This window comes from Hipposideros armiger, unplaced genomic scaffold, assembly GCF_001890085.2.
Source record: "Hipposideros armiger isolate ML-2016 unplaced genomic scaffold, ASM189008v1 scaffold_110, whole genome shotgun sequence".
Lineage (NCBI taxonomy): Eukaryota > Metazoa > Chordata > Mammalia > Chiroptera > Hipposideridae > Hipposideros > Hipposideros armiger.
Window position 1 is genome coordinate 2,743,671 of NW_017731460.1, and position 18,961 is coordinate 2,762,631.

The window sequence follows — 18,961 nt, forward strand, 5'->3', positions numbered from 1 at the left end:
GGGTAGGGAGAGAGGGTGGTGGCAGATGAGAATTACTAAACAAATGATATCACTTCAGGTTTTACTGGATCATTCTGTCAGGTCGCTGAAGGGAAGGAAGTGAACTTGAATTCCCCACTTGTGTTGGTGTATACGTGTATGTGTGTGTGTGTGTGTGTGTGTGTGTGTGTGTGTGTGTGTACGCGCGCACATGTGTATGGGCACGTGGAGGGGAGAGTTTAGGGGGAAGCGAGTTGGGCATTTTGTTGAGCCTAGAGCCAAGTCGATGGTCATCTGCTGTGAGCAGGATCTAGTGTCTCCTCAGCTCGGGGGAGGGGAGCAAGCCAAGCATGGAGCATGGTTTGGATTTCGCGTTGTAGTGATTGGAAGAGTGAGGAGTTGGCCTGCCTTCTGGGCACAGGCCAGCAGGGCCTGGGGCTGGCATTCGTGGAGAGGCCAGAACTACAGATGCCTGGCTGTACTGTGGGCTGGGGGTGGGGCAGCCATGTTTGTTATTTTTCCTCCAGGTTCCCTGGCTTGTAGTCATGCTTCTTCTGAAATCCAGTCCCCCTTGGCAGTGCTGCGAGTGACTGGGATAGCTTTCTGTTTTGTCTGTTCAAACAAACCAGAGAGAAAATGATAGTAATAACCCTGCTTTTTTGAAATCATTTTTTATCATGTATAAAGTGCTGTGCATATGTGTTCTCCCAGGACCCCCTCTTGGGAGGCCCAGGAGTCACCATTTCCATTTTACAGATGAGAAATCAAGGTGCACAGAGGCGTAGTGATTTCTATAAAGTCAATTGCTGGTACATGATAGCGCGGGGACTGGAACCCAGGATATCCAAGGTTACATTCTGAGTTTCCCATCTGATGGCAGGGCTGTGGTGGCACTGGGATGGAGAGGAAGCGCCAGGCCCTGGCTGGCAACCTCGGTCCATCAGTAGCTTGGAGAATCCTGCCCTCCATTTATTTATGGGCACACCCTTCCTCTCTCCCTCCCCCTTTGTTTTCTTCCTGTCTCAGTGACTGAAGTCCTTAGCGAAACTGGTGGGGAAGACCCTTGCGTTGGAGTAAGAAAGACTCAGGTTCAAGTCCTACTTCTGCTGCTTCTGCTGCGCGTTGATTTGGGGCAGTCACTAACCTTCGCTCTGTGACCAGGAGAGGCTAATTTCTTTCTTAGTGGGTCTGTGTGGGGGTCCAGGGACACAAGCCCCCCCCCCCTCACACAGGGCCTGCCTTGCAGAATCACAGCCCCTCCCCTAAGCCCCTTATTAAAACTCCTGACTTCATCCAGGTGTCAGGAAGAAAGCACCAGCCGCTTCGCACTGAGGTGTGAATGCCTGACACCCTCTTAGCCTTTCCCAGAGAGAGGGGAAAGAACATTCCTGGCTCTGCAGGGCTCAACGCTTGGAAAGGCCATAGGAAAACCCAGGACTCAGGTTTCCCTGCCTTGCATTTTCCACTGTGGGGATACACTGACAGATGGTCTTCCTGCTGAGCTTTTTCTCCTTCGTGGTGGGGAAAGAACACTCCTCAGATGAAGTGCCTCCCGACAGTACTTTTCCTCTGGCCCGACTCACTTTCCTACCCAGCTTATGCCCCAGTTCAGGAATGTTTTCCAGGGTCTGATGGCTTCATGCCTCTCACTGCCAGCAGGGGCTCCTCCTTCTTGGGAGGGAAATCGAGTCCACATTGGAATCTGGAGCAATAGAGGAAACTCAGTGAATGCTTCATGTGTCTGTGTCTCTACCTGGACCAGGAGCTCCTCTCGGTGGCCCAGGCCCCGAGCCCAGTGCCCACACCTCCCATCACCGCCCTTGCTCCCTCTGCCCCAGCCATACAGCCATACTTTCCATCCTCAAACAGAGCAAGCTCATTCCACATTCCACCTCAGGGCCTTTGCACTTGCTCCTCCTCTGCCTGGAATGCTCTGGCCCCACCTGACTCCTTTTCCCCATCAGACCTTTGCTCAGAGAGGCCTTCCTGACCACCTTGCTAAGGTAGAACATGCCCTACTCCCACACGCAACCTCTTATCACAGCACTTTGGTTTATCACAACAGCATTTCTTTCCACTGAGACTATCCTGCTTTCTAGTTTGTCTTCTCGCTTCCTGTCCCCTCCCAGTGGGTCCCTTGGGGTCTTTCTCCCTGCTGTATCCCTAGTAACTAGCATAGTGCTTGACACGTACTAGGTGCTCACTAAAGTTTGGGGGGCATATTAGACCTAGAATGGATCCTAGGGTCATTGAGTTCACCTTCCTCGCTTCACACAGGAGTACACAGAGGCTCAGAGAGATGACGTGAGTGCCCTATGAACACACAGCAAAGAAGCTACAGCTGGTTGTACAGTTGGAAGGAGAAACCCAGCTTGGCCTGTTTTGGAAGCTGCACTCTCAGAGTGGTGATGACTGGGGTCCACGAGCCACCAGCCAGGCCCCCACCAGACTGTCTCCTCACTGAAGTATGGGCCCTGGCCGTGCTGGGTTTTGAACTTCCCACCCATGGCGCTGACGCAGATGTGGACAACTGCAGCGTCCAGCACCATGTGATGGGACAGCCAGTGCCCTGAGGATCTGAGTTCTTTGGGCTTTCCCTTTGATGCAGGCCTTTTCATCTATCTGCTTATCTCTTGAAACTCTGCCATCTCCCTCCACCAGGCCCCTGCTCTCCCACCTCCCCAGGGAGCCCCACCCCACTGCACTAGGGTAGAGACTCCCCTCCTGGAAGAGGGGGAGGCTGAGGGTCCTGGCCCTGGGGCTGACCAGTCTTCTAAGGCAAGGCCTGGAATCTTGGCTTCTCACCCCAGATGGAACTTCTGTTCCCTCCTGTAAGCAAAGTGACAGCCTGGCCACTGTCTGACCTTTAGGACAAAGTGGCAGTGCTTTAGAGGACTGGTGTGTGTGCTTTAGTGGACGCACATGTACACACACACGTAGGTCTTACACACACACAGGTCTTACAAGGGCCTGAAAGGCCTTGCGGCTGCTCACAGCATCTCCCTATGCCTGCAAGCTCTTCATCGAGGGACAAAGCCTTCACTTCAGAAAGGCAGTGCTGTGCAGGGACTAATGGGGGGCTGTAGACGATCTAGATTGGAACCTCAGCCTTGTGGCTTGTTAGCTGGGTGACCCCAGGCAGGTCCCCTCATCTCCACATACGGTCAGTCCCTCCTTTGTTAAATGATTAAAACTCATACAGTTGTTGTGGGGATTAAATGAGCCAAAATACCTAAAAGTGTTTAAAACAGTGCCTGGCACGTGGTGAACAAGATATATGAATGTTAGATGTTATTATTACTTCAAAATCAGAAAGAAGACAGGAAGTATTTTTCTCTTGCTGGGAGAGAGAACTCTGTGTCGAGGGGCTGAGGACGAGTCAGAAAGAGCAAGGCCTGGGACATAGGAGGCCTGGGTTTGAATCCTGGCTGGCCCCTGACAGGCTGTGTGACTGTGGGAAGGTTGCTTCTTCTCTCTGGCCTCCGCTTCCACATCTGTAAAATGGGACAGTGATGCCTGCTGGCCACCTCTGGGGGAGCTGTGAGAAGCCAGCGTGACTGTGGGCTCAGATGTGCTTTAGAGCCTGCCCTGCCCTAGGCAATAGTTGGCCTCATTGTGGAGAGACCAGCGGCCCAAGTTACCCAGGTTGAGCTTGGTGCAGTTCCCATGGGTCACCGGACACTTGTATACGTCTCCCGTCTTCTGGTGGCCGTTGGTTTCCAATGGAGCGCCCACAACCAGCCTGGGAAGTAAGAGAAAACAAGTGAAGATGCTGGAGGAGGTGCTCCTTCCTGGTAAAGTGTTGAGGGGAAGTGTATGTGTGTGTGGGGGAGCAGGGGGGATGGGGGGGCACGAACAGGAGGGAATCCTGGAGGAGCGGCCACATGCAGACACTCAGACTCAGACCTTTGTCTCCCTGGGGGAGGACACTGGGCTTTCAGCATAAAGTCAAAGGGCCCAGGATGTGGCGGATGTGAAGATGAAGACCACATGAGCCCTGTAACAGAGGAGATGTGGGCAGTCCCTGGGAGAAGAGGGCAGGGCAGACATCATGGAGGAGGTCACGCTTGAGCTGGGTCTTAACAGTTGAATATGCGTTTGTCAAGTGGTAGGAGGGTGGTAATGGTGGTCATTCCGGCGGAGGAATGATTTTGGAGCCATAGTCTTGGCCATCTGTCACTACCTGCAGGGCGCTTCATTTTTCACGTTACGTGACAGTCTTTCAGCTGGTGACTCAGATGTGGGGCATGTTGCTCAGTGGTCATGTCTGTCTCCTGAGCCACTAAATCTTTGCACAGGGTGGGCCAGGCAGCCAGCAGGGCTTAAAAGTGGCCAGGAGCAGCCACCCATCTGGGGCTCCTGCCTTGAGCCTATGCCTTTGCGACCTTACTTGGCAGTTGTAATTAAGGATCTTGAGATGAGATCATCTTGGATTACCCAGGTGGGCCCTACATCCAGTGACAATTGTCCTTATAAGAGACACAAAAAGGCGAGACCCAGAGAGAGAAGAGAACGCCATGTGAAGATAAAAAGCAGCGTTAGGAGTGATGCTGCCAAAAGCCAAAGCATGCCTGGGGCCCCTGGAAGCGGGACGAGGCAAAGACGGATCCTCTCCTAATCCTTCAGAGGGAGCACGGCCCTGCCAGCACCTTGACTTCGGACATCTGGCCTCCACAACTGTGAGAGAATACATTTTTTTTGATAAGCCATCTACTTTGTGCTAATTTGTTATGTACTCACTGGAAATTAGCACACCTTGCTTACATGCTTCTAGAAAATAACGAGCATCCCCTCCTTCCTGACCTGGCCAAGCCTGGCAGTGCCGGAAAGAACCCCACCTTAGCCCAGACGGCCCTCAGGCCTTTTCGTTAGAGCTTCCCCAAGCCCCAGCTAATGCCTCATCTCTGGCTGAAACACCAGTGCTGATGGGAAGTGAAACCCTGAAGGCAAGCAGGGTTTCCCTTCAGTGCCCACCTGCCCACTCTGTCAGCACCGCCAGCCTGTGGCACATCTGGAACCCTCTAGGCTTTGGGGGCCAGCCCGGCTCTCAGCTAACAAGCGCCTCCTCTTCTCAGGCCCTAGTGCTAAGAGCGACTCAGAATCGGAACCCTCTCAGGGACGGCTGTGCTGCAATGGCAGGAGGTGCCGCAGCTCACACTGCCCTAGAGGTCTCAGGCCCTGAGGGACATAGAATAGATGATGGTGGAACTTGGGGCACAGGGAGAGGTGACATTGGGAGCAAGGTGACCTTTCTGAAGCTGTGCTCTCCTAGCAGCTTCCTACCTCCTGGTGATGTGGCCCAAAGAAGAAGCAATCACTCGTTTTCTGACGTAAGAGGATTGAGAGGAGACGGGCCTGGAGGTTTAGGCTACGCAGGACTTTGGTGGCTTCTTGGGGTCAAACTTCTCCCTCCCCCCGATTCCCACCCTCTCTGTGCTGTCAGTAAAGAGAGGTCTGAAATGGGAGTTAATAGAGCTCTGTTTGAAATTAAGAGTCTATGAAATAAGAGCTGAAGTTTCTCCCCTGGGGACCAGATAATGACAGATTCTAAATATATCGCTTATTAAACTTGCCTGTGTTTGACTGGCAGGAATTAATTGGACCCATAAAATCTGTTTGTCTAGACGATGTGAGTTTCGGTTACTTAATTCTTCAAGAGATTGTGTGGTCTAGGCCACTCCATTTGGGAGGGGGGGTAGAGAGAGGGAGAGAGAGAGAGAGAGAGAGAGAGAGAGAGAGAGAGAGAGAGAGAGAGAGAGATCAGTGAGGGAGGGGCTTGGGCTCCAAGCTCGCTTTTCTGGCTGCTCTGGTTTTCAAGGTCACCCTGACATGTGACCAAGTCTTCCAGAGGAGTGTTCCTTCTAGGACACCCCTGCCTGAAGAGGCCTGCTTCCTGGGAGGTGTACCTTCGAGGAAAACTTTGTAGGGCGCCTCTGGGAGAATCAGGTGCAGCAGGTTCTAGATGAGAAAAACCATGGCTGTCTTCTAGAAAAGCTGCTCCCCTGTGTCTTCTAGGAAACACCCAGCAGCCTGACCAGACGACTCCTGCCAACTCTTCCCATTTTGCAGAGTGGGGACTCTGAGACCCCACAGCCTGCTTGGAGGGCCCCCCAACACAGAGCGAGAATGTTGGGCTGAGAATCCAGGGGCTGGGTCTTCCTCCTAGTTCAGTCACCGGCTTGTGGTGTGGCCTTGAGAAGTCATTGATCTTTCTAAACCTTGGTTTTCTTGGCTCTGAAATGGGGTTAACAATTTCTGTACTGTCTGCCTCCCGGGGGCACTGTGGGAAGACACAGGTGTCTAAAGGCACCGAGAAACAGCAGGGCCTACATCAAAGTAAGCTATACACAGAGACTGGTGGCTTCCTAGAAGTTGTGTGTTCTGGTAATGGCCAACATGTGACAATTTGTCAGTAAATCCACCAAGCCATCGTGACCCCAAATATGCTGCCAGACCAGGCTTTGTCCTTCTCTAAGAATAGGGGCACCCCATGCGTCCCATCTCCATTCTCCCAGACCTGATCCCTGTGGGTCCGTGGTACTACATGAAGTAGCAGGACAGGGCTTTCTGTCCCCATATTACAGATATAGAAACTGAGGCCCCCATGGGGGAGCTGACCACAGTTTGTTTATGGCAGAGGAAGGACTGATTCTGAAACAGCTTTCTCTGTGTTGCCCCAAATATTTCTTTGCCATGAAGGGAGGGCCTGGGTCAGCCCTCCTCACCATTCTTGAGTCTCGGCATTATGTGTGCCCGCTGGGCTTGAGGTTTTGAGGATATGATTCAGTCTTCGCCAGGAGGGGAGAACTGCCGAAGCACAGGGAAAATGTTTGCATCACCACTAAGATCAGCCAAATTGTTCCTGGGGTCTGGCAGACCCTACTACCTCCTGCGGCCTTAGCCTTATATAGCCATCTGCAGCCTCAGGGTCTGCCGTGCCTCTCGGGGACCGGACACCCTATACCCTCTGGTGTGGGCGCGAGCACGGCATGACAAACCCCAAAGGTCGTGGCGAGTGTCGGGCCCTTTCCATGGGCTGCGTGCCGTGACTCACCAGCTGCGGGCTCCCTGCATTCTTCCTGTGGAGGCTAGGGGAGCAGAGCTCCTGTGGATGGGAGACTTGGTGGCAGGCTTCAGCCACAGCCCTGTAGGACCCCTCCCTGATGGCCACCCTCTGAGCAGGGCCTCGCCGAGTGAGGAGGCTCACCGTGGAGCTGGCCACCTGAGGAAAGCAAGATACGGTGCTGTCTGGGTGCTGGGCTCCCTGGCTCCCAGCAGGACATAGGCTAACAAGAGGTTTCTGGCTCCCCACCTTACACCCTGTCCAACAAGGCCCCATGGGGGCTCATCCTGGCTTCTGCTTGTCCTCAGCTCCTTCATGCAAGGCAGTTTTAGTCTCTGAACCTTTTAAAAAGCACACTCCTATCAGAAAAAAGTATACCTTCAATGGGTTTAATTTATATGTTAATTAAACCAGTGTACAACTGTACAACTGTCAATATTTAAACAGGATTAAATACCCGTAATCCTATTTTTTTCAAATAAAATATAAACCTAAATAGAACTTGAATCATTTTGTTTCTGTGTCCCAGTATACAGCCTTGCACATCCCCTGTGGTATGTACACCCCACCCTGAAGACCATCCTTTAAAACGCAGCACAAATTCTCACTTGCTCCAGGGAGCCCTCCCTGGTTACCCCAGGCTTTCCCACATAAACTGGCACCTACTCCCTGCTGCCTATTGGGGCCAGTGCTTTAGTGTCATCTTTCCTCGAGGACTCAGAAGGTTTCGTGTGCCCTGCTGAGCTAGCATAAGGTAGCTGGGAGGCTCTCGGAAGGAGGTACCCACTGGCTCTGCTGACCTTCTGCCTGACAGTCCATAGCAGCAGCAGCTTTAGATTTGGTTTCACCTCAGGCCTAAGAGGAGCCCTGAGATTCAGTGCCTGGAAAAAGGGTTGCTGAGAAATTGAGTATTTTCCATGCATAGAAGTTAAGTGGAGTGACCCAGCCCCCATTTAAAGTTGATGTTGCTTGCTTCCCTGGTTTCCACTTTTGCCTTCTCCCCTCATTTCTGTGTGGGGATCCAGGGAACCTGGCTCCAGTCCCAGTTCTAGGGAGCAAGCACAGACCTCAGGCGAGGCCATTTTCGCCTCCTGGCTGCAGTTATGGAGTCAGGGAGGGCAAATGACTAAGTCAGCCCAATCCGAGTGAATCTCAGGACTTCTGCCCAGGAGTCAGGGCACCAAAGTGGCCCCTTTCCTCTGGATGCCATAGCATCAGAGCAAGGCCTGGGGCTGCTGGAGGCCACCCTGTGACGATGAGAGGCATGAGCTGATGCATTGCGGGGGAGCAGGGGGGGGGGAGGGGCTGAGAGCAGCATCAAGAGCAGACCTGAAGTCCTGATGATACTGTGAACCCCTGGATCAAACTATACCTGAAACCCACAATTTCCCAATATATAAGTAATAACTACTACTTTTTACTGTATAAGTCCATTTGAGTTGAGTTTTCAGGTATTTATAACTGAAAAAATACTAACTAGTGTGTACAAGGCAAAGAAACCAGCCAAACCCCATGTAGTTAAAATTGTCCTTAGAAATTCCATATATCACCATGTTATAAAAGGAACATGGCACCGAGCCCAAAGAGAGAGAAGCAGAGTCGCATCCCCCAGCTCGTGCTCCGTGTGGGGCATATATTTACTGGGCGAGGGCTGGGTGTACTCTCAGACTCCATGTGCGTTATTTCTCTCTGGTTATTTAACTGAATGTGGAAACCTGTGCCCTGGCCCAGCCTTGTGAGAACAGAAATCCTTGTGTTCTATGTGCATCCCACTTACAACAGCCACTTGGATAGGGAGCCCTGCTTTCCAGGAGCTTCTGGTTCTCTGGTAACTGGTGTCGTAGACCATCAGAGCTGGGAGGGAATGAGGTTCCTCGGGCCAATCTCATCAAGTACCAATGTGGATCAAAGGCCTGGAGCAGGGAAGCCCTATGCCTGAGGTCTCAGAGCGGACGATGCCAGAGCTGAACTGTGCACGGTGTTCTGACGCCCAGGGCAGTGCTCCCCCAAGCTATGGAGGTTGAAAAGCCTGGAGGCAGCGGCTCAGACGCTAGGCCCAGCTTGGCCTCTTACTTGCTGTGTCTGGGAAGGCAGGTGTGAACAGTTTAACTTACCAACAAGTGGGGCGAGCAGAGGCCATGGGCAGAAAAAGGCTATCCGATGCTGGGGAAGGAAAGAGGAAACCTCCACATGATGGGCCTGCCCCTGGAGGAGGTCCTGATCCCAGAGGCCAGCATGGACAACTAGGGAAAGGCAAGATGTGCGTTTAATACCCACCCTGGCCAGTTTCTTTGCTCCTCTCTGCAAGACCTGCACCTCACATCCCAGGAATACCAATTATCACTGCTTATTCTTTTCATATTAATGAATCGCTTTTGATGCAATTGAATTACATTTGATTTTGACCACCAGGCAAGCTTGGAGCTTGGAATGGCAGTTAGTGTCTGACGCTCAGAAGGTGGATCCGACAACCTGTGGAGTAACATTGGTTACTTTCAGAGGTGGGAGTCCGTGTCCAGTGCGCTTTCTATAATAATATTGTGAAAGTCCAGGAAGTTCAGAAAACCCAGTTCTGGGGCGCTGGGCACTGTCCAGCATGGGAGAGGCTGCCCTCCCTGAGACCAGCTGGGCCTGTCCCCTAGGGGCCTTTTGGCCCCTCCCCACTCATCCCATTCCCTTCTTCACCTGTTCCTCTTCCTCTCTCCCTGCACCCCTCCTCCACACAAACGCACTCACTCCAGGACGCTTGTTTCATTCCCCCCCTGGCTTCATTTTCCTTTCCTGAAATCAGATAGGGGCACCAGGGAGGGGGTTCCACTTGAGGAGCAGAGAACTCAAGGGAACAAAGGGGAGACTACTCCTTTAGTGAGCCCTTTTTTCTCCCTCTCTGCATGGAAAATGTGATCTCCTGCAGGGAGAGTATGATGGCTGATGTGCTCAAGATGGGGCTGGGGAAGTGCTGAGTGCAGCAAAGCCATGTTGAGGGTGGGGCCCTGGGGCTGCACTGGCTGAGGACAGGGTGTGGAGGCAGAGACCACCTGGGACCCGCCTGAGGGGAGATGACCACACCTGTGTATCTTCCTGGGCTTGTGGTTCACTGTGGTTCACTTGTGACTCCAATGCCTGGCAGAGCCTGGACTCCTGGGAGCCAGGAAAGTGAGAACCCCTCTGTTTGCCAGCACATCCTTTACTCTCCCTACCTCTGTAAATCCCTCATTAGAGATGGGAATCCTTTGTGTGTATTTAAAAAAAACAACAACATGAATACTGTGAGAATTAATTTTATGTGTCATCTTGACTAGGCCATGAGGTGGCCAGATATTTGGTTAAACATTACTCTGGGTCTGTCTGTGAGGGTGTTTTTGAATGAGCTGAGCATTTTAATTGGACATCTGAGTAAAGCAGATTGTCCTTCCCAAGGTGGATGGGCCCATCCAATCAATTGAAAGCCTAAATAGAACAAAAAGGCTGACCTTCCCTGAGTAAGAGAGAATCCTTCCTAACTGACTGCCTTTGAACTGGGATGTTGACTTGTTCTCACCTTTGGACTCAAATAGAAACATCAGCCCTTCCTCGGTCTCCAGCCTCTGGCCTTCAGCCCAGAACTACACCATTGGCTCTCCTGGTCTCTAGCTTTCTGACTTACCCTGAAGATCTTGGGGCCTGCCAACCTCCATAGCCACGTGAGCCAACTCCTTATCATAAATCTCTTTGCACATAGACGGTTTCTGACTTACCATGGTTTGACTTATAATTTTTTGATTTTTGCGGTGGTATGAAAACGATATGCATTCCGTAGAAACTGTACTTTGAATTTTGATCTTTTCCCAATCTAGAGATATGTGGTATGATATGATACTCTCTTGTGATGCTGGGCAGCGGCAGCAACCCCCAGCTCCCAGACAGGTACCAGATCACAAGGGCAAATAGTGTATTCATTATGTTTGATGATTTTGCCAAACTGTATGATAATGGAAGTGTTCTGAGAATGTTTACGGTAAGCTAGGCTAAGCTATGATGCTTGGGTTAGGTTAGGTGGATTAAATGTATTTTCGATTTATGATATTTTCAATTTTCGGTTGGATTATTAAAATGTAACCCCATCGTAAATTGAGGAGCATCTGTATAGGAGTATGTACATCCTATTGGTTTTGTTTCCCTGGAGAACCCTGACTAATATATTTACACAGTGCTTGTTATATTCTAAGGGCTTTACACACATTGTTTCTTGTTGTCAAAGATCCATGTCCTCATTCATTCATTGAATCACAAGCGTTTATTGAGCTCCTACTAATGCACCAAGCACTGGAGGCACGGTGGTGAACATAACATCATCCCTGCTTTCAGGAGGCTTCCAGCCTAGTGGAGGAGATGGGCAGGTCCACAGGCCATTACCACACAACAGCCGGTCTTACAGTGGTTCCCAGCCCAGCAGCAGTGGCCTCCCCTGTGAGCTGGTTAGAAATGCAAAGTCTTGGGCCCTCCCTAGACTGGCAGAAACTGAAGGTGGGGTCCAGCACCTGTGTTTTAACAAGTCCTCCAGGAGGCGCTAATGCGTGCTCAGGTTTGAGAAGCATTGTAACAGTGTGAGAAATGTTTATGTGAGGGAAGCAGAGGCATGGTGACCTGCAGCCCTGGCAGGTCAAAGCCCCAAATCCATTCCTGTGAAATTCACCCTCTTCTCTGTGCCTTTGGGGCTCTATATTAGCACACTGCTGCTCACCTGTCTGTCCCCACTTTTACCAGGGCTGCTAGGAATGCTGCACAGCCAGGTCATTTAGAGCTCAGCTCCAATGTCACCTCCCCATAGAGGCTTTTCCTGACCACCTGTCACTGCCTGTCTCACCACCCTGCCTTGTCTTCCTCATAACACTTTGTGCTCTCTGATGCTGTCTTCTTTATTTACTACGTCCCAGTAATATTCAAGCTGCAAGGAAGCTAGGACCTTGTTGGTCAGGTTTGCAGTTCTAGATAACCCAGCAACCAGGACAGTGCCTGGCACAGGGTAGGTCCCTGAAACATAGTTGTTAAATGAATTAGCTAATCACCTGGCTTAGTGGGGTGACTGTAATCTGATAGCCTGCAATTTGGGACCACTGACTACAGGCCCTCTTTTGTCTTCCAACACCTGTTAACCCTGCTGGGAGAGTAGAAGAAGCTCTATTAGAAGAACTAACAGAGTCCACATCAGGGCCTGAGACAAGGTTGTTAACTGCCCCAGGCCTCAGTGTTCTCATCTACCAAATGGGACTAAACATACCTAGGCTACTTACCACCCAGGGTTTTGAGGGTGGTGGGTCCCACACCTTGTTGGCCATCAGAATCACCTGGGGAGTTATAAATGCAGGTTTCTGGGCTCCATCTCCAGAAGGTTCTAATTCAGCCAGTTGGGAACAGGGCCCGGGAATCTATTTTTAGAAGCTCCCGGATGTGCAGGCAGGATTGGGAGCCCTTGTGTGAAGGACCTGCTGAGGAAGCAGATATGAGGCCCTCTGGACACGTAAAAAAGTACTGCGTCCCAGGAATTTTCACTACAACTGGGGATCATGACCACAGCAACATCCTTGATGCTGTATAGACATGGTCCAGGATTGTTTTGTTTTCAATTGTTTTTTGCCCCCCTTTGGTCACAAGAAAACACATAAGAAGTGACTATTTTAACTGGTGCAAAAAGTACTAACTTACTAAAAAATATCATTGAAAGATTTTTTAGATTGTGAATGTATGACATGGTTGTGTGGAATGTTCATAGTGCAGAACTGCAAAGTAAAACATGCGAGGCCTCTCCTCCCCTTCCCAACCCAGCCCTCTAGGGGAAACTACCATTAGCAGCAGGAGTGCAGGAAACCTCCCCTGCATTTCTGCAGGGAATTTACAAAATGGAATCCTTCTACATGTGTGCTTCTGTAGCGTGCTTTTCTCACTTCATTATTTTATATGATTTTCATGTCAATATATATCAATGTCACATTTAGACTTGTCACCAGGGTCCCTGTCCTGTGTCCCCTCCTCTGGTGTGCCCCTTCCTATGGGGTGAAGATTTTTAGGGGTCAAGGGGACAAGCTCCCTAGAGCCCACATTCCCCTCCTCTGGTGACTCAGGGCGCCGGAATCTCCTGCCCAAAAAGCCTGGGACAGGCATGTTCCCTGGATCTGACTTTCTGGTGGTGGATCACCGGATGGGGATAGTCCAGGGGTGGGTGCTTAAGGGGCTGTGGACAGAGCTTGGATGTACGGGGTGGGGTGTCCACACTTGTGAAACCCCTCAGTTACCAAGAGGGAACTGCAGGTGGGAGGAGAAGATGCTGGGTCATGGACCAGAGCCTCCATTTGTTTTCTTGAACCAGGCCGGACCTGGTGTAGATGATAACACAGCTCTGCCTCACCCTTTGTACTGGTTGCACAGTGTTATACTTTTCTCTTTAACCATTCTCCTGTTGGTGGGTATCTAAATTGTTTCATCCCTTTTCGTATTGATAACTATTTAGGTGCTTTAAAATTTTTCTGCGCAGCCTTTTATCAATACTAATGAATAAATCGCCTCGGTGCACAAGCAGCTATGCGGAGCAACACAAGTAGTAGTGTGTACAAAGCCCATGCGTGTTTCTGGGTAGGCTGGCCCCGGAGCCGGCCCTGGAGCCTCGGGCACAGAGCCTGCTGGCAGGCATCATCCCAGCTGTTGATTTCACAAGCTTGGCTCTCTGCTTTGTTCCTGGAAACTCCTGGGCCACCTCAGCTTACATCTACACAGCATTGCCCCCCTAAGTTGCAGAAGTACTTAGAATAGAAGAGGGGAAGGTAAAGGGAGGTGACCACAAAGGACATTCTCCACTCATTTGAAGGGAAAATAAGGACCTGACCCACTGACTGTAAAGAATGGAGTTGCCAGCTTATGCTGTTTAGTGCAATGCCCCTTCCTTTTTCACACCCAGTGCCAGCCTCACGGGGCCACATGTCCTTTTCTCGCCATTCCTGGTGCTCTCCTTCCTGCATCTGCGTGTCGAGTTTCCTCATCCCAGACTTGGATCAGGCCCTTTCCATCTACCCTCCAGTGCCTCTTTTTCCAGGAAGCCCTTCTTGATTTCTCAGCTGAAAGCTCTCTCCCTCAATTCCCATGATGCTCTGTTTATACCTCTCTTGTCTGCTTTTTTCTCTTTGTTAGATAATTGGCCTCTAGATTGCAGAGAAAGAACCTGATCCATCTTTAAATATTCCCCTCAGTGTTGGTCAGAGTACCTTGAACATAGTCAGGGCTCAATCCTTGTTTGTTGAGTGAATAAACTGATGGACAGATGGAGCAGGCAGCTCATTTTGCAAAGACAAGCTGAGTCTTCACTCTGCTTCGCTTGGGGTGTAGCTGGGAGCAGAGCTCCACTGAGCTCTTGTGTATCCCATTTTCAGATGGACTACAAACTTTGGGGTGCCCTTGGCCCAGCTCTCCCCAGGCAGGTGGCTGTGGTCTGGTGTCTCCCCAGAGAGGCTGAATCTGTAACGTAAAAAATTTTCCTTTTTTTTTCAAAATGTCTGATAAACTCTTGTGTTGTTTTTTTTCTCCAAGTGATGCTCAGAAACCCCCTCCTCCTTCCCCAATTTTATAACAACTCTTTCCTCTGAAAATGAAACAGAAACACAACAGTAGTTTGGGCAGATGTTTCTCAGTGGAATGTATAGTTTTAAATATGTGTCAAGCTGACAGCTCCTCCTCTGTTAAGGGGCCTTGGCATTCCCTGCACTCCATCCTGGGTGGGCCTGTTTCCTTCAGTTCATAATTAGGATGATGATCCTTTATGTGTGAGTAGCGTACACACCCAACAGCTCACTGCATCAGACTCATAGCCAGGGCAGGTGACCAGACAGGAGAGCAGTTCTCTTTGACTGGAGAAGAAAGCAAGGCCCAGAGGATGTCAGGACCCTCTGGGTAGAAGGTGAGGCACAATTGGGACGCCTGTTATTCCGACGGTGTTCAGTGCTCTAACCACATGGACTCAGATGATGTAGAAAAACAGGAGAAGGCCCAGAGGCAAAAGGACGGACATTCTTTTTCGGTCTTGGGCCTGTCGACACTGTTATGGTTAGCCCTGATCCACTCTGAGATGGGCTAACTGAGCTAGGGTGAGCCACCTGCCCTCTCTGGGCCTCGGTTTCCTCATCTGCAAAAGGAGAGGCTTGGACCAGTTCAGTTCAGAGGAGGAGTTAGTGAACACTTACCGGGTGCTGGGCACGTGGACTGAAAGATGAACAAAGCACAGTCCACACCCTTAGTCTGCTGGGGGCTGAGAGACCGACACTTGATGATTTCAGGTGTGGAGGGCAAGGCTAGGAAAGGGGGTGCCCAGACATGGCAGGGGCACAGTGGAAGGGAGCTTGCTCAGCCATCTGGAAAGCCTTCCTGGAGCAGGCGACTCCTAGAGGGAGGCTCGCAGGGTGAATAGGTGTCATCCGGGTGAAGAGGTATTGGGGCCCACAGGGAGGAATGACAGCTGAGCTCTGATGGTGCCGGTGCTTACGTGTGTTATTCTAATGCACCCTCCATGGTGCCGGCTGGGCCTGGGATGGACCCAGAGGGACAACGTCACTGCTTTCACAGAGCTTGTGGTGGAGTCGGGCTCAACCTAGGCTCACACCATTCATCCCCCTTCTTCTTCGCCACCTACGTCTCCCTGGCGTTCCAAACCCCCCCCCCTTCTCCCCTCACTTGTCCAGAGAACTCTATCTAAAGTAGCCTAAAGTATAGACAGGTGGTTAAATGCCTACACGGGCATTGCATTGTCCCCTGATCAGGTTACCCCACCACCTGCTTTCTAGGGTTTTTAATCTCTGCTGTTGGTCACCCTTTTGGATTTAGGTATCAAGGGTCACGCTCAATGTAAGCCTGGAAAGGAGTTAAACTTATGAATCCATGGGAGCTCACAGAGTCCTTCAAAAGGATTAGGTCAGTGCTTCCAGAACCTGGCTGGGCATTAGACGTACCTGGGCATGTTTAGAAATAGAGGTTCCCAGGTCCTGCCTCTAGAGATTATGATTTTGTTAAGTTTAGAATTGGGTTGAGGGATCTCTATTCTTTTTTATAAAAAAGTTTCACTGGTGATCGTGTTCTGCCAGCGTTAGGAACCTGTGGATTTTTTTTATCAAGTGATCATCAGGCTTTGAAATAATGGAAAACAGGTCACATGGGAATTGAGGGCAGGATGCCCAATCAAGAAATAGTTTATAAACCCTGGGTCATGCTTTCCTCTACCTTAAAGTCCTTTGTATAAACAAGGAAATAAATTAATGCAGGCATGAATGAATGTTTGGGGGAGTCTGATACGTGTCAGGGATTGTGCTAGGTGCTTCTTCTGACATTGACGCACTTAATTCTCACAACCACCCAGTGAGAGAGAGATAGCAGTCCCATTTGGAAGCAGAGGAAACTGCAATACAGAGAAGCTAAGTGACTCACCCAAGTCACCCAGCTGGCTCAGGGTGGCTCTTCGCCGCAGTCTCCTGCCTGGTCCTCTCCCTGTGTCTGGGTGTAGGAGAACAGGGTACACAGAAGCCAGCCCTGTGTTCTAATGCTCTGCGTTACACTAGGAAATCATGGGCTATGCAGAATCCTTCGAGGTTCTCTCCATCCGGTTCAAAGCTCAGATGGGTTTCCCTCCTCTCCCTTCGGCATTGCGAGTAAAGGCTCTTTTTCCATTATTCTTATTTTGAGAAGCCATAAAGAAACAAAGAGGCTGTGGCCTCACTTGAACCACTGGAGGGTGAAGTCTGTCATTACATTTTTGGACATGTCCTTCTCCTTGGGTTACAAACTCATTGGCTCAGTGGCTGGGGAGGGGCAGAGGGGAAAGCGCAGAGAGGAGCTGCTGTCACAGGGCAGGCTACCTGGGGTTTGGCCAGGCCACTGTCAGCCACCCACCTGTCCTCTGCCTGACTTCGCTTCAGCTGGGCCCCTCCAACCTTTGCAGGAAAAGACAAGGACAGGAAACCTCAGCTTCTCCCATATGGGGCCATAGTCCCCAGGCCCTTTATAACAAGAACGTCCAGCTTTGGGCTTCCCTGAGACTTAGCTTGGTTCACACCCAGACTTCTAGAACCATTCTCTCTTTCTCGCTCAGTGAGCCTGTGCCAATCACTGAAGATGCCCCCTTTCCCCATTAATCTCCCTTAGCCCTTTAGTCTTCATTTCATCTTCTCTCCTCTTCCCTTTTCCCCATTTCATTTTCCATTTCTCTTAATTGGCTTTTTCTACATCTCTCTCTCTCCATGTCTTTCTGCATTATTATTATTATTATTTTAGCTGAGCCATCCTGCCACCTGTTGGCAGCACAGCGGCAGCTCACCTGGGGCCGGGAATCAAGCTGGCGACCCTGTCGCTCAGAGCTTGCACTCTTGAGTGAGCTCTTAACCAACTGAGCCACTCGGTTGGTCCCTCTCTCTGCATTATTGACTCAAGGCGGCTCATTACAGCTAAATCAGGAAGAAGTGATTCAAGTTGGGGAGGATTTAGGAATTCAACAGAAAATGACAGAAACCTTGTCAAGATGGTCTCCAGTCAATAACAAGCGTTTGCCATTGGACATGTATCTGAGTGCTGCAGTTGTGTGAAAGAGAAGTTGCTGAAAGAGAAGAAAAGCCATGTGAAAGGGTTTGAAATTCTGAGGAGCCTTTGATTGTTCAGGAAGGAGTCAGAGAAAGTCAGAAGGAGGTATTCTATCCAAGTCTGGAGGAAACAAAGGGTAGGTTAAGTAGTCATCGATCACAGTTAAGACAAGTAAGAAAAAGCATTTATAGCACATTGATGTTTTTCTGATTGTATATCATCTTAAAACACATTTATTCCACTTTGTGGTTTTTAGTAAGGAGCTCTGTTTCTCACATTTTATAGCCTAACTGAATGGCAGCGCATACGGCCCCCGAGTTAGTGGCATCAATGGAAGCTTAGATGGTTGGAGACAGGAGCCATTATGGGCAGCCTTTTTCTCCCTAGTGTCAGGTATGATAACTGCAGGTAAAATGCCAAGGAGCATTTAAAAACTGAGTATCAGTTTTGAAAATTCAAACCTATGAAACTATAGAAAGTCATTCTCTAGGCTGTTTTCATATCTTGGCTATTATAAATAATGCTGCCATGAACATAGGGGTGTACATATATTTTCTAATAAGTGTGTTTTCTTCAGATAAATACTCAGAAGTGGAATTGCCGGGTCATAAGTTAGTTCTATTTTTAATTTTTTTAGGATCCTTCATACTGTTTTTCATAGTGGCTGCACGAATTTACATTCCCACCAACAGTGCATGAGGGTTCCCTTTTCTCCACATCCTCTCCAGCATTGCTATTTCTTGTCTTTTTTTTTTTATTAGTTTCAGGTGTACAAAACAATGTAATAGTTAGACATTTCACCCCTTACAAAGTGATAACCCCCCTCCTCCAATCTATTGCCCCTCTGACATCATATAGAGCTGTTACAATTCCATTTACTCTATTCCCTATGCTGTACTCCAAATCCCATGACTATATATATATTAAATTATAGTTGACATGCAATATTATTCAGCTTCAGCTTCAGGTGTACAGTACAGTGGTCAAGCATCTACCCCATCCATGAAGTTGTCTCCCTAATAAGACATGTGCCCATCTGACGCCCTACAAAATCTTTCCAACATTATTGATTATGTTCCCCAAACTGTCTTTCATATCCCTGTGGCAATATTGTAGTTACCAATTTATGCTGTCTAATCCCTTCTCCTTCTCCCTCATCCCCACCCCCCTCTCAACTAGCAACCATCAGTTTTTTCCTCTGTGTCTCTGAGACTATTTCTGTTTACTTTGCTCATTTATTCGGTTCTTTAGATTCCACATATAAGTGAGATCATATGGTATTTGCCTTTCTCTGACTGACTTATTTCACTTAGCATAATGTTCTCTAGGTCC

At 49.8% G+C, this 18,961-nt stretch overlaps 1 protein-coding gene across 1 annotated transcript in view; it reads right to left on the reverse strand.

Annotated features, from left to right (window-relative positions):
* The window catches only part of ITGA11 (integrin subunit alpha 11), a 125,277-nt gene that overhangs the window by 64,690 nt on the left and 41,626 nt on the right, over positions 1–18,961 (reverse strand). Inside the window, exon 3 of the mRNA XM_019647254.1 lies at positions 3,621–3,721. Within this exon, the coding sequence (XP_019502799.1) occupies positions 3,621–3,721 (101 nt within the window). The remainder of the gene's footprint in view (positions 1–3,620; positions 3,722–18,961) is intronic.